Below are 27,178 nucleotides of genomic sequence, written 5' to 3' on the forward strand. Positions count from 1 at the left end.
GAAAGAGGTTTGCTTCTCCCCAAGAACAGTTTATGCCTGCACCATTCCATTTTATATGGTAACCTCTCAATATTGCAGATGAGTGATTAAATATGGAACTTACCACTCCCAGACTCTCAAGCTCTTGTCATCAGATGTGCTTACAAAACGCCTGTTCTCATCCACAAAAGTAATTGTGTTGACAGCTCCCAGATGCCTGTCGTACTCCTGGACAATATCTCCACTTCGAATATCAAACTGTAAGATTGAATGGTGAAGACATCATTGCCCAACGTGAACATGAATGTACTCCAGGACAGTCCAGAGGTACGAGCCATAATTCATACAAACACAAGATCATGACTCTCTAAGGGTATGTGCACACGTTGCAGATCTGCAGCACAAACGCTGCAGATCTGCAAGTGATTTACAGTACAATGTAAATCAATGGCAAAAAAAAAAAAGTGCTGTGCTAATGGTGCGGAAAAATCTGCACTGAAAACGCAGCAGATTCAAAGAAGGAGCATGTCAATTCTTTGTGCAGATCTGCTGCGTTTCTGCACCCATTCCATAACAGAAATCTGCAAGGGGAAAAAAAGGAAGAAATCCGCACAAAAATCTGCAACATGTGCACATACCAAAAAAAGGCACAGATTCTGACCTGTGTCTTCTGCCAAGAAATGCAGAATCTGCACAGAAAATTCCACAGTCAAATCTGCAATGTGCGCACATAGCCTTACAAGATGAAGGGACCTGAGTAGTCTCGAAAGCTTGCAATTTGTTACCATCTTTTCAGTTCGCCATTAAAAGGTATCAACCACTGAGGACTCTCAATTCTAAATATTATTCTATCTACTGCCTAAGGCCTCTTTCACATTTCCGTTGGTACGGGCCCGTCGCAATGCGTCGGGCTGACGGACGTTGTGAATTCTTTGCACGACGTGGGCAGCGGATGCAGTTTTTCGACGCACCCGCTGCCTATTCTAAAATCCGGGGAGGAGGGGGCGGAGTTTTGGCCGTGCATGCGCGGTCGAAAATGGCGGACGCGACGCACAAAAAAAGTTACATTGAACGTTTTTTTGTGACGGCGGTTTGCCAAAACACCAAATCCGTCGCTAATACAAGTCTATGGGCAAAAAAAGCATCCTGCGAGCACATTTGCAGGATCCGTTTTTTGCCCAAACCGACGGATTGCAAAAAAATGGAAGTGTGAAAGAGGCCTAACCCGGTACATAAATATCTTTCCTGTGTCTCACACTGTAACTCATCAGCACTGTATTTCACACTAATCATCCACAGTTGTATGTGTGATCCTATGCTAGCAGATCTATGCAGAAAGCCTTTACAACTGTAGCAAGTAAGTGGCTTGTGACAAATTCTCAAGGGGACCTGTCTCCAGAAAATGCTTTTCTTTTATTCCAACTGCTCCAGTGAGTATTCGTATTTTTTTTTTCCAAATATGCCAAATGGCTCAAGAGATATGTATTTTTATTTAACACTCATTTGTATTGTCTTTACAAGGGGCATGGCTCAAAGGATTCCCTGGGGCACGGGATGGGGGGTGCATTTAGCATGCTTTATAAGCACCACCCCCTTGATAAAAATGAAAAACTAACTAAAAAAAAAAAAAAGACAATATGGCTGGAAATTAAAAATAATAAACAACTGGGATTACACAAAGCAGCAGTTAGAATAAAACAAAGCCAAAAACTGTTCACTGATGCCCTGGTGACATGGCCTCTTTTTTTTTTTCTAAATCAAATCATTTTTATTGATTTGATTTTATAAACAATGTATATACTCGAGTATAAGCCGACCCGAGTATAAGCCGACCCCCCTAATTTTGCCACAAAAAACTGGGAAAACTTATTGACTCGAGTATAAGCCTAGGGTGGAAATGCAGCATTTACCGGTGAATTTCAAAAATAAAAATAGATCATTATTTCCCCATAGCTGTGCCATATAGTGCTCTGCACCGTTCATATTTCCCCATAGGTGTGAACCATATAGTGCTCTGCACCGTTCACTGTGCCCCATAGCTGTGCTGTGCCATATACGGTGCTCTGCACCGTTCACTGTGCCCCATAGCTGTGCTGTGCCATATACGGTGCTCTGCACCGTTCACTGTGCCCCATACATAGCTGTGCTGTGCCATATACGGTGCTCTGCACCGTTCACTGTGCCCCATACATAGCTGTGCTGTGCCATATACGGTGCTCTGCACCGTTCACTGTGCCCCATACATAGCTGTGCTGTGCCATATACGGTGCTCTGCACCGTTCACTGTGCCCCATAGCTGTGCTGTGCCATATACGGTGCTCTGCACCGTTCACTGTGCCCCATAGCTGTGCTGTGCCATATACGGTGCTCTGCACCGTTCACTGTGCCCCATACATAGCTGTGCTGTGCCATATACGGTGCTCTGCACCGTTCACTGTGCCCCATACATAGCTGTGCTGTGCCATATACGGTGCTCTGCACCGTTCACTGTGCCCCATAGCTGTGCTGTGCCATATACGGTGCTCTGCACCGTTCACTGTGCCCCATAGCTGTGCTGTGCCATATACGGTGCTCTGCACCGTTCACTGTGCCCCATAGCTGTGCTGTGCCATATACGGTGCTCTGCACCGTTCACTGTGCCCCATAGATGTTCCACATAAATTTGTGCCGCCGCTGCCGCAATAAAGAAAAAAAAACACATACTCACCTCCCTTGATTGCAGCTCCCGGCGTCTCGTTCCGGCGCCTCCATCTTCCCGGCGTCTCTGCTCTGACTGATCAGGCAGAGGGCGCCGCGCACACTGTATGCGTCATCGCGCCCTCTGCCTGAACAGTCAGAGAGCAGAGACGCCGGGAAGATGGAGGCGCCGGCCGGGAAGATGGAGCGACGCCCGGCGGCTGGAACGCGGACAGGTGAATATGCTATACTCACCTAGTCCTGGCGATCCTCGCGCTGTCCCCTCCTGACTTCGGTGCCGCAGCTTCTTTCTCTATCAGCGGTCACCGGCACCGCTGATTAGAGAAATGAATAAGCGGCTCCGCCCCTATGGGAGGTGGAGCCGCTTATTCATTTCTGTAATGAGCGGTCCCACGTGACCGCTGAAGAGGGGAAGACACTGCAGCGCCGAAGCCCGTGGGACGGCAGGGACAGCGCGAGGATCGCTGGGACTAGGTAAGTATACCTCAGCGCCCTCACCCCCTCACCCGCCGACCCCACCGCTACCGTGACTCGAGTATAAGCCGAGGGGGGCACTTTCAGCCCAAAAATTTGGGCTGAAAATCTCGGCTTATACTCGAGTATATACGGTACATACATTATACTACAAACACAATAAACTTAATAAACAAGTTTAACCCTTAAAGTTTATTTAGTCCAATACCTGCCAAGGTAGCCCATGCCAAACAAAGTTATCAATTTTGTCCAAATGAAGCTTTTCCCAGACTGGTGACACGTTATTAAATACAGGGATTATCCCAAAACTAGTATTAGTTGTATGTTCACTAAAAACATGTCTGAAGAAAATAATTGGTATCTCCATGTCCTCAACATACAATATTTAAAAAGCAGAAATAGCCAACCGGTCTAGTAGTTATTCCGAGTAGGTCCACAGATGCCACCCCAGGGGTGACCAGCCACCATGGCCATATATTTATAAAACTTTTATATTGAGTTCCATTTAATGTAAGTACCTCTCTCCAAGGCATATGGTTTTATTAATTTTAGCTTTCAATTTCTCCAATGTTGGGGGATTACATAGTAACATAGTAACATAGTTAGTAAGGCCGAAAAAAGACATTTGTCCATCCAGTTCAGCCTATATTCCATCATAATAAATCCCCAGATCTACGTCCTTCTACAGAACCATAGTAAGGCCGAAAAAAGACATAGTAAGGCCGAAAAAAGACATTACGGTCTAGCCAGCGCAATGTTAATAATTTCCTGGCCAGAAACAGTATTCTCAGAATGGTGGTTGTCACAGGGGATCTTTACCCCTTCATGACCCAGCCTATTTTGACCTTAATGACCTGGCCATTTTTTGCAATTTGCATTTTTTGCAATTCTGACCAGTGTCCCTTTATGAGGTAATAAATTAGGAACGCTTCAATCCCACTGATTCTGAGATTGTTTTTTCGTGACATATTGGGTTTTATGTTCATGGTAAATTTAGGTCGATAATTTTTGCGTTTATTGGTGACCGGAAATTTGGCGAAAATTTCGCAATTTTAAAATTTAGAATTTTTATTCTGTTAAACCAGAGAGGTATGTGACACAAAATAGTTACCGTATATACTCGAGTATAAGCCGACCCGAGTATAAGCCGACCCCCCTAATTTTGCCACAAAAAACTGGGAAAACTTATTGACTCGAGTATAAGCCTAGGGTGGAAATGCAGCATTTACCGGTGAATTTCAAAAATAAAAATAGATCATTATTTCCCCATAGCTGTGCCATACAGTGCTCTGCACCGTTCATATTTCCCCATAGGTGTGAACCATATAGTGCTCTGCACCGTTCATTGTGCCACCTAGCTGTGCCATATACGGTGCACTGCACCGTTCATTGTGCCCCATAGATGTGCCATATACGGTGCTCTGCACCGTTCACTGTGCCCCATAGCTGTGCCATATACGGTGCTCTGCACCGTTCACTGTGCCCCATAGCTGTGCTGTGCCATATACGGTGCTCTGCACCGTTCACTGTGCCCCATAGCTGTGCTGTGCCATATACGGTGCTCTGCACCGTTCACTGTGCCCCATAGCTGTGCTGTGCCATATACGGTGCTCTGCACCGTTCACTGTGCCCCATAGCTGTGCTGTGCCATATACGGTGCTCTGCACCGTTCACTGTGCCCCATAGCTGTGCTGTGCCATATACGGTGCTCTGCACCGTTCACTGTGCCCCATAGCTGTGCTGTGCCATATACGGTGCTCTGCACCGTTCACTGTGCCCCATAGCTGTGCTGTGCCATATACGGTGCTCTGCACCGTTCACTGTGCCCCATAGCTGTGCTGTGCCATATACGGTGCTCTGCACCGTTCACTGTACCCCATAGCTGTGCTGTGCCATATACGGTGCTCTGCACCGTTCACTGTGCCCCATAGATGTTCCACATAAATTTGTGCCGCCGCTGCCGCAATAAAGAAAAAAAAACACATACTCACCTCCCTTGATTGCAGCTCCCGGCGTCTCGTTCCGGCGCCTCCATCTTCCCGGCGTCTCTGCTCTGACTGATCAGGCAGAGGGCGCCGCGCACACTGTATGCGTCATCGCGCCCTCTGCCTGATCAGTCAGAGAGCAGAGACGCCGGGAAGATGGAGGCGCCGGCCGGGAAGATGGATCGGCGCCCGGCGGCTGGAACGAGGACAGGTGAATATAACATACTCACCTAGTCCTGGCGATCCTCGCGCTGTCCCCTCCTGTCTTCGGTGCCGCAGCTTCTTTCTCTATCAGCGGTCACCGGCACCGCTGATTAGAGAAATGAATAAGCGGCTCCGCCCCTATGGGAGGTGGAGCCGCTTATTCATTTCTGTAATGAGCGGTCCCACGTGACCGCTGAAGAGGGGAAGAAGCTGCAGCACAGAAGACCGTGGGACGGCAGGGACAGCGCGAGGATCGCTGGGACTAGGTAAGTATACCTCAGCGCCCTCACCCCCTCACCCGCCGACCCCACCGCTACCGTGACTCGAGTATAAGCCGAGGGGGGCACTTTCAGCCCAAAAATTTGGGCTGAAAATCTCGGCTTATACTCGAGTATATACGGTAATAAATAACATTTCCCACACGTCTACTTTACATCAGCACAATTTTGGAAACAAAATTTTTTTTGCTAGGAAGTTATCAGGGTTAAAATTTGACCAGCGAATTCTCATTTTTACAACAACATTTACAAAACCATTTTTTTAGGGACCAAATCACATTTCAAGTCAGTTTGAGGGGTCTATATGGCTGAAAATACCCAAAAGTGACACCATTCTAAAAACTGCACCCCTCAAGGTGCTCAAAACCACATTCAAGAAGTTTATTAACCCTTCAGCTGTTTCACAGCAGCAGAAGCAACATGGAAGGAAAAATGAACATTTAACTTTAGTCACAAAAATTATCTTTTAGCAACAATTTTTTTTATTTTCCCAATGGTAAAAGGAGAAACTGGACCCCAAAAGTTGTTGTCCAATTTTTCCTGAGTACGCTGAAACCCCATATGTGGGGGGCAACCACTGCTTGGGGGCACAGCAGGGCTCGGAAGGGAAGGAGCGCCATTTGACTTTTTCAATGAAAAATTGGCTCCAATCATTAGCGGACACCATGTTGCATTTGGAGAGCCCCTGTGTGCCTAAACATAGGAGCTCCCCCCACAAGTGACCCCATTTTGGAAACTAGACCCCCAAAGGAACTTATCTAGATACATAGTGAGCACGTTGAATCCACAGGTGCTTCACAAATTGATCCGTAAACATGAAAAAGTCCTTTTTTTTTTTTTCTTCACAAAAAATTTTTTTTAGCCTCAATTTTTTCATTTTCACATGGGCAACAGGATAAAATGGATCCTAAGATGTGTTGGGCAATTTCTCCTGAGAACACCGATACCTCATATGTGGGGGTAAACCAGTGTTTGGGCACACAGCAAGGCTTGGAAGGGAAGGAGCGCCATTTGACTTTTTGAATTAAAGGGAACTTGTCACCCCAAAATCGATGGTGAGGTAAGCTCACCATCATCAGGGGCTTATCCACAGCATTCTGTAATGCTGTAGATAAGCCCAGATGTAACCTGAAAGGGGAGAAAAAGAGGTTAGATTATACTCACCCAGGGGCGGTCCCGCTGCGGTCCAGTCAAATGGGTGTCTCAGGTCCGCTCTGGCACCTATCTTCATTCCATGATGTCCTCTTCTTGTCTTCACGCCACGGCTCCGGCGTACTTTGTCTGCCCTGTTGAGGGCAAAGTACTGTAGTGCGCAGGCGCCAGGCCTCTCTGACCTTTCCGGCGCCTGCGCTGTTGGAGGGATGGGAGGCGCTGTTCCGGACCTGAGACACCCATCGGAGCAGGATCGCCCCTAGGTGAGTATAATCTAAGGGGTACTTCACACTGAGCGAGGTCGCTAGCGAGATCGCTGCTGAGTCACAAGTTTTGTGACGCAACAGCGACCTCAGTAGCGATCTCGCTATGTTTGACACGTAGCAGCGACCAGGCCCCTGCTGTGAGATCGCTGGTCGTGTCGGAATGGCCTGGACTTTTTTTGATCATTGAGGTCCCGCTGGGTAGCACACATCGCTGTGTTTGACACCTTACCAACGACCTAGTTGACGACTCAGACACCGACACATAGGCGTGCATTTGCGTTGCCTTTTCCGCGCCCATTCAGTTCCGATTGGTGGTCGCTTCTGTGTTCTGATTGGCGGTCAACAGAAGGCGACATAGTAGCGCTTCCATCCTAGCGCTTCCATAGCGACTCCTCTTCGATTTATCTATTCAACGGTTCTTCTGACACCTTTTGTGCACGGTAGGTATTATTTGAGGTCTCAAATGCATTCCCACCGAAGGGCTATTGTGTCGCCTCGTAAGGCAAGGCCGCCAATCAGAACGCAGTAGCGACCACCAATCGGAACTGAATGGGCGCGGAAAAGGCAACGCAAATGCACGCCTGTGTGACTACAACGTCACACAGGACGTCCCTCATCGAGGTCTGAATCGTCATAATAGCTGCCATGTGACAGGGTCACAACGACCAACGACATCGTTGTACAGGTCGCTACAGGTCGCCGCATTGCTGCTGCGTCGTTGGGAAGATCTCACTGTTTGACATCTCACCAGCGAACATATAGCGACGCAGCAACGATCCCTGACCGGTCGTATCATTGTCGGGATCGCTTTAGCGTCGCTAAGTGAGACGGGGCCTTAACCTCAAAATGCTGTAGATAAGCCCCTGATGACGGTGAGCTTAGCTCACCAATGATTTTGGGGGTGACAGGTTCCCTTTAAAAATTAGCTCCAATAATGGAGCTTCCCCACAAGTGACCCCATTTTGGAAACTATACCCCCCAAGGAACTTATCTAGATGCATAGTGATCACTTTGAACCCCCAGGTGCTTCACAAATTGATCCGTAAAAATAAAAAAGTACTTTTTTTTTCTCCACAAAAATTTTCTTTTAGCCTCGTTTTTTTCATTTTCACATGGGCAACAGGATAAAATGGATCCTAAAATTTGTTGGGCAAATTCTCCAGAGTACACCGATAATTCACATGTGGGGGGTAAACCACTGTTTGGGCGCACGGCAAGGCTTGGAAGGGAAGGAGCGCAATTTGACTTATTGAATGAAAAATTAGCTCCAATCGTTAGCGGACACCATGTCGCATTTGGAAAGTATGTAGTGTATGTCAGCTGGTGTGTGTGGTGTAATATACACCACGCACACACCAACCTGATGTACACTATACCACACCAACCTGACACTACGTCAGATTGGTGTGTGTGGTGTAGTGTACGTCAGGTTGGTGTGTGGTTTAGTGTACGTCAGGTTGGGGGGTGTGTGTGGTGTGTTGTGTATGTCAGGCTGGTGTGGGTGAGCTCTGTAGGGGAATGTCAGGATGTGTTTAGTCCACGGACGTGTGATGAATTCTGAAGCACTCATTCAAAGAGTCCAGGTTTGTCAGGACAAGTTTCACACTGGAAATGAGTTTCCCTTTTATAGCATACCCGGCACTTTTTTTTTTGCTCTCACCTCACAGGGAAAATGTTGCCCTGGTACCATAAGGGAAACGTGAGTGCTGGGGCCCTCTCCTTCCTCATCTCCAAACATCAGGGCCTTTATCCCCGCCTCCTGGAACTGAAGGAAGGTGTTGTTGGTCTGCCCTGCACATCGTGATAGCACGTATGCGTTATACAGTGCCATTTGTACGATGTGCACAGCCAGTTTTTTACGCCACACCTTCGCCTTCCGCATGGCACTATAGGGCTGGAGGACTTGATCAGAAAGATCAATTCCCCTCATGCGTTTGTTATACCCCAGGGCACAGTCCGGTTTTTGGACCTGTGGTGGGGTACCTCGAACGGCAATGGCCGTGGTGCCGGGACCATGGATTGTTGTCAAGAAAAAGGCGTCCCTTTTGTCTTTGAACTTGACCACAAGCATGTTGCCGCTACATTGGGCTCGACTCTCACCTTTTGGGAGAGTCTGCTCAATTAGCGACAAAGAGAGACCCCTCTTGTTTATGCGCACAGTACCGCAAGCTGCGGTAGCTCTGGCAGAGAGGGATTGAAAGAGTGGGATGCTTGTATAAAAGTTATCAAAGTACAGATGGTAATCTTATAAAGCAGTGGGTGAACCAAATCCCACACTATTTTCGCACTCACCCCCAGAACAGGTGGACATTCTGGGGGTTGGATCCTGCTGTACCCTGAGGTACTCTCACACAGCTTATAGTTTTATCCCGTACCTTGCCCTCTTGCTGGGCAGGTACTGACGGAACTGAAGCCTCCCTTTGCAGTGGATGAGGGATTCATCCACACAAATTTCCCTTTGGGGAATGTACACTTCACCAAACTTGTTGCTGAAGTCTTCGATGACCGGCCGAATTTTGAACGTCTGTATTGTCCCTAAAATGAAGAAACTTATGAATCGCCATATATTGGAGTTTGATACAAAATATCAGTACTCCAGTATTGGCGAATTTCTGGTTTCTTCACAATCCCCATGTGAAGGACCAGTCCCCAATATTTCATCATTTCTACGGCGTCAACGGGATTCCAAGTAGAAAATAATAAATTAGGGTTTTCGGCAAAAAAATTGCAGGGCATACAAGTTAGTTTACTCCACCATAAGACTGACAATTGACTCCGAGAAAAAGACTTTGAAAAAGTATTTCCCTGAGGTTGGCAATCTCAAACTGGATTCCTGATTGGGGCACGAAATCAGGAATCCGTGGAGCACAATTTTCAGGGACGGGGCGTGACTAGCACTAGGTTGGGGGTTACTCACACTTGGCTGTGGGTCTTCTCCCCTGGGCTCCGGACGATTTCTTGTTCTCCGACATCTTGGTGATGGAGAGTCTGTGTCACTGGAGGAGGAAGAGTGGGAGGAATACAGACAAGTGGAGTCCTCTCCCTATCAGCTTCGGCGGCAATAAAGGAATATGCCTTCTCAGCTGAGTACACCCTTTGTGACTGGGATGAGTGGGACGAGGGGGACATTGTGTGTGTGTGCGTGTGAAAAAAAAACTAAAAACTTTATTATAGTGTGTATGTGTTTGAAACTTTCTAATTCAGGAGGGGGCTGTCAGGCATGAGGGGGCTGAGGAGATTCAGCAGATGGAGGCAGAGATGGAACCAGCAGCAGCAGGGGGGGTGATCACCGGGGGGGCAGGAGGGGACTGTCAGGCGCGGGGAGCTGAGGAGATGCAGCAGATGCAGGCAGAGATGGAACCAGCAGCAGCAGGGGGGGTGATCAGGGGGGCAGGGGGTGATCACTGGGGCAGGGGGTGATCACTGGTGTGGGGGGTGATCACCGGGGGGACAGGAGGGGGCTGTCAGGCATGGGGGAAAAGGGGCTGAGGAGATGGAGCAGTAGAAGCAACAGATGGAAAAAGATGTAACCAGCAGAAGGGGGAACGGGAGGGGGGTGGTGATCACCGAGGGGGCTGTCAGGTGCAGGGGAAGCTGAGGAGATGCAGCAGGAGCAGGCAGAAACGGGACGAGCAGCAACGGGGAGGGGGGGGGAGAGGGGGGTTGAGGAGATGCAGCAGCAGAGGGAGGCAGAGATGGAACCAGCAGCAGGGGGGGAGGGGTGATGACTTGGGCAGGAGGTCGGGGGTGGGAGCGGAGGAGTCGTCGGTAGAGGGCAGCAGAAGAGAGTACCGGATGGCAGCAGAAGGGAGTACCGGATGGCAGCAACAGCAGCAGGCGGCAGCGACAATCGTGGTGCGTTTGTGACAGGGCAGAGAGCAGGCACCTCGTTCTCCAGCTTCCACGGACGGGATGAAGCTGGAGAATGAGGGCAGCCATACTTTGCTTCGCTCCTCCACATCTGATTGGGGAGCTAGCGTCACATGGATCACATGGGGGGGGGGGGGGAGGGTGTTAAAGCCACTAACCCCAAGGGGTCAAGTACAGGTCTCCCTGTACCTGCTGGTCAGGTGACATTTCAGTGACCTGACCTTCAGGAACGCGATCCCGCCATGACGCCACACAGGAGTCACAGGTCGGATTGGCACCGACTTTCATGACGCCTACGTGGCGTCATAGGTCGGGAAGGGGTTAAATTACCTTCACCCCCAAAAGGCCCAGTATGCACACCCTAGGATCAAGTTGTATGTGTATGCCAAATACTCGTTTAATCAGGGAGGTCACCCCCACCCAGTAGTGACCTATATCAAACACATTCCCTTAGCATATGCATCAGATGGGCCCCATTCATACCGCATCTCGGACATGAGTCTTTAACCCCTTAGTGACAGAGCCAATTTGGTACTTAATGACCAGGCCAATTTTTGCAATTCTGACCACTGTCACTTTATGAGGTTATAACTCTGGAACGCTTCAACGGATCCCGCTGATTCTGAGATTGTTTTTTCGTGACATATTGTACTTCATGTTAGTGGTAACATTTCTTCGATATTACTTGCGATTATTTATGAAAAAAACGGAAATATGGCGAAAATTTTTAAAATTTTGCAATTTTCAAACTTTGTATTTTTATGCCCTTAAATCAGAGAGATATGTCACGAAAAATAGTTAATAAATAACATTTCCCACATGTCTACTTTACATCAGCACAATTTTGGAAACAAAATTTTTTTTTGTTAGGGAGTTATAAGGGTTAAAAGTTGACCAGCAATTTCTCATTTTTACAACACCATTTTTTTTTAGGGACCACATCACATTTGAAGTCATTTTGAGGGGTCTATATGATAGAAAATAATGAAGTGTGACACCATTCTAAAAACTACACCCCTCAAGGTTCTCAAAACCACATTCAAGAAGTTTATTAACCCTTTACGTGCTTCACAGGAACTGAAACAATGTGTAAGGAAAAAAATGAACATTTAACTTTTTTTTGCAAACATCTTAATTCAGAACCATTTTTTTTATTTTCACAAGTGTAAAAACAGAAATGTAACCATAAATTTTGTTATGCAATTTCTCCTGAATACGCCAATACCCCATATGTGGGGGTAAACCACTTTTTTGGCGCACCGCAGAACTTAGAAGTGAAGGAGCGCCGTTTGACTTTTTCAATGCAGAATTGGCTGGAATTGAGATCGGACACCATGTCACATTTAGAGAGCCCCTGATGTACCTAAACAGTGGAAACTCCCCACAAGTGACACCATTTTGGAAACTAGACCCCTTAAGGAACTTATCTAGATGTGTGGTGAGCACTTTGAACCCCCAAGTGCTTCACAAAAGTTTATAACGTAGAGCCGTGAAAATAAAAAATCGCTTTTGTTTACACAAAAATGATCTTTTCGCCCACAAATTCTTATTTTCACAAGGGTAACAGGAGAAATTAGACCACTAAAGTTGTTGTGCAATTTCTCCTGAGTACGCTGATACCCAATATGTGGGGGTAAACCACTGTTTGGGCGCACCGCAGAGCTTGGAAGAGAAGGAGTGCCGTTTTACTTTTTCAATGTAGAATTGGCTGGAATTGAGATTGGACGCCATGTCGCGTTTGGAGAGCCCCTGATGTGCCTAAACAGTGGAAACCCCCCACAAGTGACACCATTTTGGAAACTAGACCCCCCATGGAACTTATCTAGATGTGTGGTGAGAACTTTGAATGCCCAAGTGCTTCACAGAAGTTTATAATGCAGAGCCGTGAAAATAAAAAATATTTTTTTTTTCCACAAAAAAGATATTGTAGCCCCCAAGTTTTTATTTTCACAAGGGTAACAGGAGAAATTGGACTGCAATAGTTGTTGTCCAATTTATCCCTAGTACGCTGATGCGCCATATGTGGGGGTAAACCACTGTTTGGGCGCACGGCAGAGCTCGGAAGGGAAGGAGCGCCTTTTTGGAATGCAGACTTTGATAGAATGGTCTGTGGGCATTATGTTGCGATTGCAGAGCCCCTGATGTACCTAAACTGTAGTAACCCCCCACAAGTGACCCCATTTTGGAAACTAGACCCCCCAAGGAACTTATCTAGATGTGTGGTGAGAACTTTGAATGCCCAAGTGCTTCACAGAAGTTTAGAATGCAGAGTCGTGAAAATAAAAAATATTTTTTTTTTCACAAAAAAGATATTGTAGCCCCCAAGTTTTTATTTTCACAAGGGTAACAAGAGAAATTGGACCCCAGAAGTTGTTGTCCAATTTATCCCGAGTACGCTGATGCCCCATATGTGGGGGTAACCCACTGTTTGGCGCACGGCAGAGCTCAGAAGGGAGGGAGCACCATTTGACTTTTTGAGCGCAAAATTGGCTGTCGTGTTTGGAGACCCCCTGATGTACCTAAACAGTGGAAACCCCCCAATTCTAGCTCCAACCCTAACCCCAACACACCCCTAACCCTAATCCCAACCTCATCCATAATCCTAATCACTAACCCTAACCATAATCACAACCCTTACCCCAAAACAACCCTAATGTCAACCCTAACCATAACCCTAATCAAAACCCTAAATCCAACACACCCCTAATCCTAATCTCAACCCTAACCTCAAACCTAACCCTAATCCCAATACACCCCCAATCACAACCCTAACCTTAACCCTAATCCCAAACCTAACCCTAATCCCAAGCGTAACCCTAATGCCAACCCTAACCCTAATACCAACCCTAATCCAAACCCTAACCCTAATCCCAGCTCTAACCCTAACTTTAGCCCCAACCCTAGCCCTAACTTTAGCCCCAACCCTAAGGCTACTTTCACACTTGCGTCGTTTGGCATTCCGTCGCAATCCGTCGTTTTGGACAAGAAACGGATCCTGCAAATGTGCCCGCAGGATGCGTTTTTTGCCCACAGACTTGTATTGCCGACGGATCGTGACGGATGGCCACACGTCGCGTCCGTCGTGCACTGGATCAGTTGTGTTTTGGCGGAGCGTCGGCACAAAAAAACGTTCAATGAAACGTTTTTTTTGTACGTCGCATCCGCCATTTCTGACCGCGCATGCGTGGCCGTAACTCCGCCCCCTCCTCCCCAGGACATAGATTGGGCAGCGGATGTGTTGAAAAACTACAGCTGCTGCCCACGTTGTGCACAATTTTCACAACGTGCGTCGGTATGTCGGGCCGACGCATTGCGACGGCCCCGTACCGACGTAAGTGTGAAAGAAGCCTAACCCTAAGTTTAGCCCCAACCCTAACCCTAAATTTAGCCCCAACCCTAAATTTAGCCCCAACCCTAGCCCTAACCCTACCCCTACTCCTAACCCTTCCCCTAACCCTTCCCCTAACCCTACCCCTACCCCTAATTTTAGCCCCAACTGCTGTTCTCCTGCCGGCCGGCAGATGGAGACAGATGGCGGGCGCACTGGGCATGCGTCCGCCATATTCTGCTGCCGGCGGCCAGGAGGAGCAGCAAGAGGATCCAGGGACCTAGGTGAGTATGCTAGGGTCCCCGAATCCCCCTATTTCTCTGTCCTCTGATGTGCGATCACATCAGAGGACAGAGAATTACACTTTACACTTTTTTTTTTTTTTTTGCGGTCGCCGGTAAACAGTTAATTACCGGCGATCGCAAAACAGGGGTCGGTAATACCGACCCCGATCGTGCTCTTTGGGGTCTCGGCTACCCCCGGCAGCCGAGACCCCAAAGATTCTCCCGGTGCCGGCCGGCGGGCGCACTGCGCATGCGCCCGCCATTTTGAAGATGGCGGCGCCCACCGGGAGACACGAGGAGCATCGGGGGAGCTAGGTGAGTATTGGGGGGCCACCTGGGACCCCTTTTCTCTGTCCTCCGATGTGCGATCACATCGGAGGACAGAGAAATTAAAAAGAGATCGCTTTTTTTTTTTGCGATCGCCGGTAAACGGTTAATTACCGGCGATCGCAAATGCGGGGTGGGTTAAAAAACCCCCGAATCATGTTCTCTGGGGTCTCGGCTACCCTCGGCAGCCGAGACCCCGGAGAAAATCGGCCTCTGGGGGGCGCTATGGACTTTTTCCACAGCGCCGTTAATTAACGGCGCTGTGGTTTAAGTACCCTTAGCGGCCGCCGTTAAAAGGCGTATCGGCGGTCGCTAAGGGGTTAAATCAGAGCCCCAATTTTAAATAATAAATTAGTTGTCATATACCCTGTGGATAAGGAAAATTTGGGACATTCTTTGGGACTCAAAGATAGTATAGGTGTTTCATGTATTTCATTCCATTGTTCTTCAGATATGGGGCCAACATAATCTTCCCACTTTGATCTGACCAACATTGGATGCTTGCCTAGATATAAGGGTAATATCCTATAAATGGAGGACATAAGGCCCTTCATATTAGATGCTGTAGCGATTAAATCTAAGATATAGTGATCATGATATCTACCTTAGTAGTCTTAATTTGTGTCTGGAAGGCATGAAGAAGCTGCAAATACTGATACAAGGCTCTATATGGAATGCCAAACCCAGAGCGAGTGATCAAAACTCTAGATTGATCGATCACGTATCATTTGGGTCAATAGCAAAATCCCTCTACGTTCCCCTTCACCAAAGCCCTCTAATTTAGCTATTTTGCTTAGTTTATAATTGTGCCACAGAGGGAATCGTTTGTGAATCTCTTGATACAAAGAATGTCCTTGCCCCTATCCCAGATTTTATAGATCAAATTTAGGCTATGTGCACACGTTGCTGATTTCGATGCGGATCCGCAGCGTTTTTGGACGTGCGGAATAACATCAAATCCGCAGTGTAGTGCACAAGCAATGTGAAATTGACATTTGGTGTGCACATGCTGCGGGAATAGCAGCCTTTTTTTTTCCCGCAGCATGTCAATTCTTTTTGCGGATCTGCAGCGTTTCTGCACCCATTGACTTCCATTGTGTCAGTTCAATCCGCAGCAAAACCGCAGGTTTAAAAAAAGATCTGTGGTTTTGCTGCGGATGTGCCTGCGAGAAACACTGCAGATCGGGAGGGGGGAGAGTTTATGGTTGGATACTGTATGTGTGGGCGGAGACTGTGTGCAGAGATGATGTGCGGGGCTGTGTGTGTGCGGGTGTTAGTGTGTATCTGTGTGGGTGTGTGGGGCTGTATGCGTGTGCGTGCGGGTCTGTGTGTGTAGGCAGGAATCGTCCAATGGGACTCCGGCTATGCCTGCTACAGTGACAGCTAGCCGGATGATAGGACAGCGGTTGTCCCATGATCCGGCCACTGTGTTAAAAAAAAAACACACAACACATACAGCACATGCATATAGACATACAGTACATACAACATACAGTATATACTCACCATACAGCTAATCCCCGAAGCCCTCGATCACCTGTAAAAAAATGTGAACACAATCAGCAGTATACTCCCTGATCCATTTAATAATGAGTGTCCCACGACGATCTTCCGTGGAGAGCTGTCACATCGGTAGATGCGACCGCTCTCCCAGGACTCCGTTGTGACAGTGATGACAGGTATCCTTCCACACTGTATCCCTCAGCAGCTATGAGTACAGTATAGTTCATACTGTCACTTGCAGCACCGCTGCGTGGGAAAATTCTCATGCAGCAGTGCCGTAAAGTGAGGCCATTGAACCCTCAGTGATAACACTGCAGGAGCCATTCTCTCCCGTCAGTGTGTCACTGGAGGCCTGATGTGACAGCTTTATAGGGGAGATTGTCGTGGGACACTTGTTATTAATTGGACTGCGTCAGACCAAGGAGTATTTGTATTGTTTTTTTATTTTTTTTGCAGGTGATCGATGGCTTCGGGGAATTAGGCGATGTTGTATGGTGAAATTAAGAATATTAAAATACTTTTTTCTGGCTGTGTCTTTAACTCTTTCACTACTATAGGATTAGCAATGGATAGGTGTCTTATTGACTCCTCTCCATTAGTAATCGGGCTTAATGTCACCTTACAATCAAAGGTGACATTAACCCCTTATTACCCCATATGCCACCGCTACAGGGCAGTGGGAAGAGAGAGGCTAAGTGCCAGAATTGGCGCATTTTACAGATGCGCCTTTCTGGGGTGGCTGAGTGCTGGTGTTTGTAGCCAGGGGGGTCAAATATTCAGGCTATGAATATCAGCCCGCAGCAGTCTACATAGCCTTTAATGGCTATTAATTATAGGGGAACCTCACGTCATTTTTTTAGGGGGTCCCCTATTTTAATCCCTTCCAGCCGCAGCCATTTTTCGTTTTTGCATTTTCGTTTTTTGCTACCCTCCTTCCCAGAGCCATAACTTTTTTATTTTTCCGTCAATATGGTCATGTGAGGGCTTATTTTTTGTGGGACGAGTTGTACTTTTGAACAACACCATTGGTTTTATCATGTCTTGTACTAAAAAACAGGAAAAAAATTCCAAGTGCGGTGAAATTGCAAAAAAGTGCAATCCCACTTGATTGGCTTTTTTGCTAGCTTCACTAAATGCTAAAACTGACCTGCCATTATGATTCTCCAGGTCATTACAAGTTCATAGACACCAAACATGTCTAGGTTATTTTCTAATTATCTAAGTGGTGAAATAAATATTCAAATCTTTGCTTTAAAAAAAAAAAAAACTGCGCCATTTTCCGATGCCCGTAGCGTCTCCATTTTTCGTGATCTGGGGTCAGGTGAGCACTTATTTTTTGCATGCCGAGCTGACGTTTTTAATGATACCACATTTGTGCAGATACGTTCTTTTGGTTGCCCGTTATTGCACTTTAATGCAATGTCGTGGTGACCAAGAAAAGTAATTCTGGCGTTACGATTTTTTTCTCGCTACGCCGTTTAGCAATCAGGTTAATGCTTTTTTTTATTGATAGATCGGGCTATTCTGAACGCGGCGATACCAAATATGTGTAGGTTTGATTTTATTGTTTTATTTTGGATGGGGCGAAAGGGGGGTGATTTAAACTTTTATATATTTTTTTATTTTTTTCATATTTTTAATTTTTTTTTTTTTTTTTTTTTTTTTTAACTTGTGCCATGCTTCAATGAAGAAGCTGGCACAACTGGATCGGCTCTGCTACATAGCAGCGATCTGATGCAGTAGAAATGCAGGCTTGCTATTAGCGACGACCACAGGTGGGCGCTCACAGCGGGCTGGCATCAGTAACCATAGAGGTCTCAAGGACCTCTATGGTTACCATCCTGATGCATCGCCAACCCCCGATCATGTGACGGGGGTCGGCGATGAGGTCATTTCCAGCCGTGCGGCCGGAAGCGCGGGTTAAATGTCGCTGTCAGAGTTTGACAGCGGCATTTAACAGGTTAATAGCGGCGGGTGAATCACGATTTCACCCGCCGCTATTGCGCGCACATGTCAGTTGTACAAAACAGCTGACATGTCGTGACTTTGATGTGGGCTCACCGCTGGAGCCCACATCAAAGCAGGGGACCCGACATGCGCCGTACTAATACTGCGCATGTCGGGAAGGGGTTAATAGCCAGTAAAGGCTAAATATACAGCTGTGGGCTGATATTCATAGCCTTGGAAGCTTCATGGGTATTACCCCTTCCCAGGCTAGAAACATCAGCCCCCAGCCAACGGCTTTCCATTTCTGGCGTAGAAAATTGCGCAGGAGCGCACGCCATTTAAAAAAATAAATAAATAAATTAAACAAATTGCGTTTAAGGCTGGGGTCACACTTGCGAGAAACTCGCACCTCAATACCCGGCACTGCCGCCGGCTCTGGTCCGAGTGCTGGCAGCAGTGCCGGGTATTGAGGTGAGAGACTAACGCGAGTTTCTCGCAAGGGTGACGTCGGCCTAACGCAGAGTGTGAGTGTGTGTGTCTTTATTTAACTTTTTATGTACCATTTTATTATGTTTATTACTAAACATAGGGCTTGGTATTATAGATCTATCTATATCCATTATCTATCTATAGATCGATCTATATCTGTGTGTGTAAACATTATTCTTCAATGGAGCATGTAAATGAAGAGGTTGGACAAGAAATTACATCACAATTCTTTTATTTTTTCTTGTTAAATAATAGATCTTTATTTAGCCTACAAAAATGCATACAAATCTGCATGAAAATCCACATCAAAAACGCATCAAAGCCGCGAGGATTTTTACCTGCGTTTTCTGCCAAGAGATGCAGAATCTGTGCAAAAAAATCCACAGGCAAATCTGCAACGTGTGCACATACTCTCAGGGTTCTTAGTTGCAGCATACTTTTTTTGTATCACTTAGTGGCAGCCTCCTAGTGGCAGCAGCATACACCCACGGTGTGTGTCCCCCAATGAGGCGAAGGAGAAAGGATCTGGGTGCCTCCCCTGTGAAGGTGACCAGCATGAGGAAGTACCTCGCGGCCGTCTGAACCCTTCCGTGACCGGCCATATTGGTACGGGGAGGTAGAAGGATCCGATTCACTTACAGCTGTGATCGTAGCTCCCACGGCGGCAGTAATTATTCCACAACAGTAACCAGAGCCCTGGACATCCAGGTTAGTTCGGCTACAGACTGCGCTAAATCATGAGCCCAGGCAGAACAGGCCATAATTCGGTGCGGCTATTAGCAAGGAAGCAGGAGGGGTACAGGCGGAACAATAGGCCAGTGGAAAACTTACTAAGTCACACAAGCATAGTAAGTGACAAGTGCACACTGCGCTCATAGATGTGCATGGTCCTCTCTAGACTCAGACATTATGAGTGATCGAGAAAAGACAGGAAGAAAAAAAAATAGCAGACTCCAATAAACGGTGACATAAACGGTTAAGAGTGCCTAGAATCAGCCCCTAGTAGCCAACAGCTTAACACATCCACGTGCAGGAATCTATGTCCCCTGTAAGCTTGCTATCCAACGAGGAGGAAGACGCCGAGGTACTTCTATGCCCCACATCGTTTCATTGTGCCACGTCGAAGCCAGGAAGCACCATGGGGCCATGGAAGGATGGGGGCCGGGAGACAGGCTTACGGCAGGATTATACTTACCAGTCCTGAAGCTCCGAATCCGTCTATGCACATGCGACTATGTGGGGCGGACGGCAAGAGCTGGTTGGCTTACGGCCCTCCGCCCCAGTACCTGCACCGACTGTATCAAGGTACTTTAATTCGGCTACACCGACGCAAGAGGATACGGACTCAGCAATTACAGCCTGTACTCTCCGTCGCTATGTGGATGAAACAGAGTGCACAATTACCCTGAGACATCCATCTAAAAGACATAAAAACAAAACCAGATAGCGCCTAGACTAACTGAGGTCTGAGACAGACCTTGCCTCCAACAGACAACTATACTAAACTGAGGAAGCCTGTTCCAGTAGGCGAGGTATAGTTTACTGAGAAGGAGCCAATGTTATTTAATTGCAATAATATTGTCAGCCTCCAGGTGGCAGCAGACTGCCCCACGATTCTGTGTCCCTCCATAAGATGAACAAGAAAAAAAGTTGTCAACTACTAGGACAACCCAATCTCAATCAGAATGTTAGACCCTGTTAAGAAAAAATGAACAAAAAAAAAAAAAAAACACTTGTACTCACCTCTGGTGCAGACCCCATTCCTGGGCGCACGTCAGGTTGTCAAGTCACATTAGAAATGCACCCAATGAGCGCTTGGGTCACTGTCCCCGCAAGTGATCAACAGGAAGTGAGCGGCCAGTCGCAGTTCTCACTTTCTCTTGATGCCGCACGTCAGAAGTGAGATGTCATATTTGAAAAATCAAGTCTAGTCAGAAAAAACAAAGTTGGCTACAGCAGGAATGTGTCAAGGTAGTAAAATAGTAATTGAAAAACATATTTGATCTTTACCTGACCTGGAAGTTTTTATTAGAGTTACCTTTGACTATTAGTAATAGCAGCTGGGTAACAAAACAGGTAAGCAAGCCAACAACACTATTATATTTCTAGTATAGCTAGATGGTTTTGCAGTAACTGAAGGTTTAATGAAAAAAAAGAAAAAGAGCTGCACAAAGACAACAAAACCCACTTAAAGAGAATCTGTCATCAGGTTTTTGGCACCTAATCGTAGTGCAACATAATCTAGAGACAGAGTCCCTGATTCCAGAAATGTGTCGTTCACTGGGCTGCTTGCTGAAATTTTGATAAAATCACTCATTATCAGTAGAAGATGATCACTATAGGGCTAGTGATTGTGATTGCAATTCTCCATACTGAATAAGCTCTGTATAGCACCACTGATTGGCGGCTTTCTGTGTACACTGTGCATAGGCAGAAAGCTGACAATCAGTGATGTGGGCGGGGTTCTATACGGAACTCAGCATTCAGAGTGCAGCAGATAAAACAGTGATTTTATTAAAATGACAGCAAGCAGCCCAGTAAGCGATTTCACAGAAATCATGGTCTCTGCCGCTCCATCATGCTGCTCTCAGATGGGTTAGTAAAAACCTGGTGACTGCTTACTAGAAATCTGTATTAATTACATTACTCACCTGAACTATTTTTTTATCAGACATCCCTGCCACAAATAGATTCTGTTTGTCTGGATCAGGATTGAACTTAACGCAGTATGGCACCTTTCTGTTTGTGAACCTGGATATACATTGCCCTGATAAAATAAATAAATAAATAAATCAATTAACATGGAATTTTAACAATTTTCATAGGCAATATAGATTTATTGTAAAAAAAAAAAAAAAAAAAAGTTTATGCGAAGATATTTACCTTATTGTTGCACTGTGGATGAAGAACCTTTTATGAAAAGATAACTGAGCAGCCTAACATACTACATTCCTTGCTATAACTTATGATAGGAGGGTAGCTTGGAGGGCCAGCCTGATTCGCCTTGTCCTTGCACAAGGGCCCTCTAGTCTACAAAGTAGCAGAAGAGTAGATTTCCTGCCCCATAGAAGAGTATGGGAGCAATGGAAACCTGTGTTTAGTTGTCTCCTGGATGCTGCTGTTTGGAGACACTGTCCAACTTGTCAGATTTGCCATGGATGTCTCACATAGGAAACACCCCTCAATTACACACAGGTTTCTTATAGGAGATGACTGGCATATGAGCCATAGGATGGCCTACAATAAGCCCAAAAATAGTCTACAGGAAAAACAGCTGACCATATGAATGCAGAAATGAAGATTCTCATCATTAAAGTACAGACGCGTACAGGATAAGACACATGGCTAGTCTAAGCATGGAGTATATACCCTTACATTAAAGGAACAATTTGTAGCAATAAAAAGGAACCCTAGAGAAAGAAAAGCCATTACCGGTCTCAGAGTCCCACAGCTTGAGATAGCGGTCATATGCTGCACTTAGGAACTGGGTTCCAGCATTGTTGAAACAAACGTCACGAACAGCTTTACTGTGGCCTGAAAACCAATAAAGGCAATTATTAGATCGATCTAATGTAGTGAATGAACAAACAATATATTGTTAGAATCTAGTGATTATTTAAATGACAAAGTTAAGACATGATTTGTAGGGTAGTTTTCCCTATAATCATACCCGGCGTTTCCAAATTCGTAGTCTAGATATCCAAAAAAAAAAAAGCTTTAAAAAAGGTTTCTAGAGCACCTTCCTCAGTCAGTTGGACCAGCTATCATAGGCAAAAACCTAACTGTGTGAAAGGGAAGCAAGGGCTGCCAGTCAAAAAATGGTGGGTGAAGGGGCGTGAGGCTGACAGATGAATTCAGCATCCAATGTTCACAAACTTTTAAAAGTTTATCAGGTCATCTAGACTATAAATTCGTCCTACATGGATGTGTCCTCACTTAAGGATGTAATTTTGCCCTGCTAGGCTCTTTAACCCCTTAGTGACCACCAATACAGGTTTTTACTGACAAGCGATATAACAGACCAGCATCCGCCAAAGGGTGACAATCCAGCAGCTGTGAACTGTACACTACAGCTGACAACTTGCTACATCAGCCATGGTCAGTGTTGGTACCAACAATAGTAGTTTAACCCCTTACATGCTGCTGTCAATGACTACAGCAGCTAGATGGTTAACAGCGTGTGGGGTCTTCCTCTTTAGCTCCATCGGCACCCTGAGATCTTCATTGTGTGGTCCTGATTCTTGCCATGGCAATTTATGGGCAAATAATGGCCTTAAAGTCTGCCGGCTAGAGTGGCCTGTTCAGTACTTAACATATAGGTGGTAAAAAGACACTGCTCAAAAAAATAAAGGGAACACTTAACCCCTTCGCGACACGCGCCGTACTAGTACTGCGCTGCCGGCACTGCATTAGTGCCAGCAGCAGTACTAGTACGGCGCACCGATCACCGCGGTCTCGCGCTGAGCGCCGCGGTGATCGGGTGCGGGTGTCAGCTGTATATGACAGCTGACACCCCGCAGCAATGCCCACGATCGGCGCTATCGCCGATCGCGGGCATTTAACCCCTCTGATGCCGCTGTCAGTAGTGACAGCGGCATAGAGGGGGATCGCGCAGGGACGGGGGCTCCCTGCGCTCTCCCACCGGAGCAACGCAATGAGATCGCGTTGCTCCGGTGACCCGGAAGGAGTCCCCGGATCCAAGATGGCCGCCGGACTCCTTCCGGGTCATGAAGTGACCTGGCTAGCCGGCGCCTGCTGAGAGCAGGCGCTGGAGAGCCAGCTAAGCTGCCTGTCAGATCGTTGATCTGACAGTGTGCTATGCACAGTGTCAGATCAACGATCTGATCTAATACAGAGATGTCCCACCCTGGGACAATGTTAGAAAGTAAAAAAAAAAAAAAAAATAGAATGTGTAAAAAATAAAAATAAAAAAAAACACCAAATAAAAAAAAAAAAAACATTTCCCAATAAATCCATTTATTTATGTAAAAAAAAAACAAACAATAAATGTACACATATTTGGTATCGCCGCGTCCGTAACGACCCGCTCTATAAAACTATCCCACTAGTTAACCCCTTCAGTGAACACCGCAAAAAAAAAAAAAAAAAAACAAGGCAAAAAACAACGCTTTATTATCATACAGGCGAACAAAAAGTGGAATAACACGCGATCAAAACGACGGATATAAATAACCATGGTACCGCTGAAAACGTCATCTTGTCCCGCAAAAAAAAAGCCGCCAAACAGCATCATCAGCAGAAAAATAAAAAAGTTATAGCTCTCAGAATAATGCGATGCAAAAACAATTATTTTTTTTATATAAAATAGTTTTTATTGTGTAAAAGCGCCAAAACATAAAAAAAATTACATAAATGAGGTATCGCTGTAATCGTACTGACCTGAAGAATAAAACTGCTTTATCCATTTTATCACATGTGGAACGGTATAAACGCCCCCCCTAAAAGAAATTCAGGAATTGCTGGTTTTTGTTCATTCCGCCTCCCAAAAATCGGAATAAAAAGCGATCAAAAAATGTCATCTGCCCGAAAATGTTACCAATAAAAACGTCAACTCGTCCCGCAAAAAACAAGATCTCACATGACTCTGTGGGCCAAAATATGGATAAATTATAGCTCTCAAAATGTGGTGATGCAAAAACTATTTTTTGCAATAAAAAGCGTCTTTTAGTGTGTGACGGCTGCCAATCATAAAAATCCGCCAAAAAAACGCTATAAAAGTAAATCAAACCCCCCTTCATCACCCCCTTAGTTAGGGAAAAATAATAAAATGTAAAAAAATGTATTTATTTCCATTTTCCCATTAGTGCTAGGGTTAGGGCTAGGGCTAGGGTTAGGGCTAGGGTTAGGGCTAGGGTTTCAGTTATAATTGGGGGTTTCCACTGTTTAGGCACATCAGGGGCTCTCCAAACGCGACATGGCGTCCGATCTCAATTCCAGCCAATTCTGCTTTGAAAAAGTAAAACAGGGCTCCTTCCCTTCCGAGTTCTCCTGTGTGCCCAAACAGTGGTTCCCCCCAACATATGGGGTATCAGCGTTCTCAGGACAAGTTGGACAACAACTTTTGGGGTCCAATTTGTCCTGTTACCCTTGGGAAAATAAAATCATAGGGGATAAAATATCATTTTCGTGGAAAAAAAAATATTTTTTATTTTCACGGCTCTGCGTTATAAACTGTAGTGAAACACTTGTTGGTTCAAAGCTCTCACAACACATCTAGATAAGTTCCTTTGGGGGTCTAGTTTCCAATATGGGGTCACTTGTGGGGGGTTTCTACTGTTTAGGTACATCAGGGGCTCTGCAAATGCAACATGACGCCTGCAGACCAATCCATCTAAGTCTGCATTTCAAATGGCGCTCCTTCCCTTCCGAGCTCTGCCGTGCACCCAAACAGTGGTTCCCCCCAACATATGGGGTATCAGCGTTCTCAGGACAAGTTGGACAACAACTTTTGGGGTCCAATTTGTCCTGTTACCCTTGGGAAAATAAAAACATAGGGGATAAAATATCATTTTCGTGGAAAAAAAATATTTTTTATTTTCACGGCTCTGCGTTATAAACTGTAGTGAAACACTTGTTGGTTCAAAGCTCTCACAACACATCTAGATAAGTTCCTTTGGGGGTCTAGTTTCCAATATGGGGTCACTTGTGGGGGGTTTCTACTGTTTAGGTACATCAGGGGCTCTGCAAATGCAACATGACGCCTGCAGACCAATCCATCTAAGTCTGCATTTCAAATGGCGCTCCTTCCCTTCCGAGCTCTGCCGTGCACCCAAACAGTGGTTCCCCCCAACATATGGGGTATCAGCGTTCTCAGGACAAGTTGGACAACAACTTTTGGGGTCCAATTTGTCCTGTTACCCTTGGGAAAATAAAAACATAGGGGATAAAATATCATTTTCGTGGAAAAAAAAATATTTTTTATTTTCACGGCTCTGCGTTATAAACTGTAGTGAAACACTTGTTGGTTCAAAGCTCTCACAACACATCTAGATAAGTTCCTTTGGGGGTCTAGTTTCCAATATGGGGTCACTTGTGGGGGGTTTCTACTGTTTAGGTACATCAGGGGCTCTGCAAATGCAACATGACACCTGCAGTCCATTCCATCTAAGTCTGCATTTCAAACGGTGCTCCTTCCCTTCCGAGCTCTGCCATGCACTCAAACGGTGGTTCCCCCCCACATGTGGGGTATCAGCGTACTCAGGACAAATTGGACAATAACATTTGTGGTCCAATTTCTCCTGTTACCCTTGGGAAAAAAAAAATTGCGGGCTAAAACATCATTTTGTGGAAAGAAAAAATGATTTTTTAATTTTCACAATGCTACATTCTAAACTTTAGTGAAACAATTGGGGGTTAAAAGTGCTCACCACACATCTAGATAAGTTCCTTAGGGGGTCTTCTTTCCAAAATGGGGTCACTTGTGGGGGGTTTCCACTGTTAAGGCACGTCAGGGGCTCTCCAAATGCGACATGGCGTCCGATCTCAATTCCAGCCAATTTTGCATTGAAAAGTCAAATGGCACTCCTTCCCTTCCGAGCTCTGCCATGCGCTCAAACAGTGGTTTATCCCCATTTATGAAGTATTGACGTACTCAGGACAAATTGCACAACAACTTTTGGGGTACAATTTATCCTTTTACCCTTGGGAAAATAAAAAATTTGGGGCAAAAAGATCATTTTTTGTGAAAACTAATAAAAAAAATTTTTTTACGGCTCTACATTATAAACTTCTGTGAAGCACTTGGAGGTTCAAAGTGCTCACCACACATCTAGATTAGTTCCTTAGGGGGTCCACTTTCCAAAATGGTGTCACCTGTGGGGGTTTCCACTGTTTAGGCACATCAGGGGCTCTCCAATCGTGACATGGGCTCCGATCTCAATTCCAGCAAATCTTGCATTGAAAAGTCAAATAGCGCTCCTTCCCTTCCGAGCTCTGCCATGTGCCCAAACAGTGGTTTACCCCCACATATGGGGTATCGGCGTACTCAGGACAAATTGTACAACGACTTTTGTGGTCCAATTTCTCCTGTTACCCTTGGTAAAATGAAACAAATTGGACCTGAAGTAAAAATTTTGTGGAAAAAAAGTTAAATGTTCAATTTTTTTAAACATTCAAAAAATTCCTGTGAAGCACCTGAAGGGTTAATAAACTTTTTGAATGTGGTTTTGAGTACCTTGAGGGGTGCAGTTTTTAGAATGGTGTCACTTTTGGGCATTTTCTGTCATATAGACCCCTCAAAGTCACTTCAAGTGTGAGGTGGTCCGTAAAAAAATGGTTTTGCAAATTTTGTTGCAAAAATGAGAAATCGCTGGTCAACTTTTAACCCTTATAACGTCCTAACAAAAAAAAATTATGTTTCCAAAATTGTGCTGAT

At 45.9% G+C, this 27,178-nt stretch overlaps 1 protein-coding gene across 1 annotated transcript in view; it reads right to left on the minus strand.

Moving 5' to 3' along the window:
- CDC40 (cell division cycle 40) overlaps positions 1–27,178 on the minus strand; it is a 122,653-nt gene that overhangs the window by 16,900 nt on the left and 78,575 nt on the right. The window contains exons 10-12 of the mRNA XM_069726222.1: positions 22,216–22,317; positions 21,435–21,550; positions 104–237 (exon numbers count right to left, since the gene is read on the minus strand). Of these exons, the coding sequence (XP_069582323.1) occupies positions 104–237; positions 21,435–21,550; positions 22,216–22,317 (352 nt within the window). The remainder of the gene's footprint in view (positions 1–103; positions 238–21,434; positions 21,551–22,215; positions 22,318–27,178) is intronic.

Source organism: Ranitomeya imitator, chromosome 5 (genome assembly GCF_032444005.1).
Source record: "Ranitomeya imitator isolate aRanImi1 chromosome 5, aRanImi1.pri, whole genome shotgun sequence".
NCBI lineage: Eukaryota > Metazoa > Chordata > Amphibia > Anura > Dendrobatidae > Ranitomeya > Ranitomeya imitator.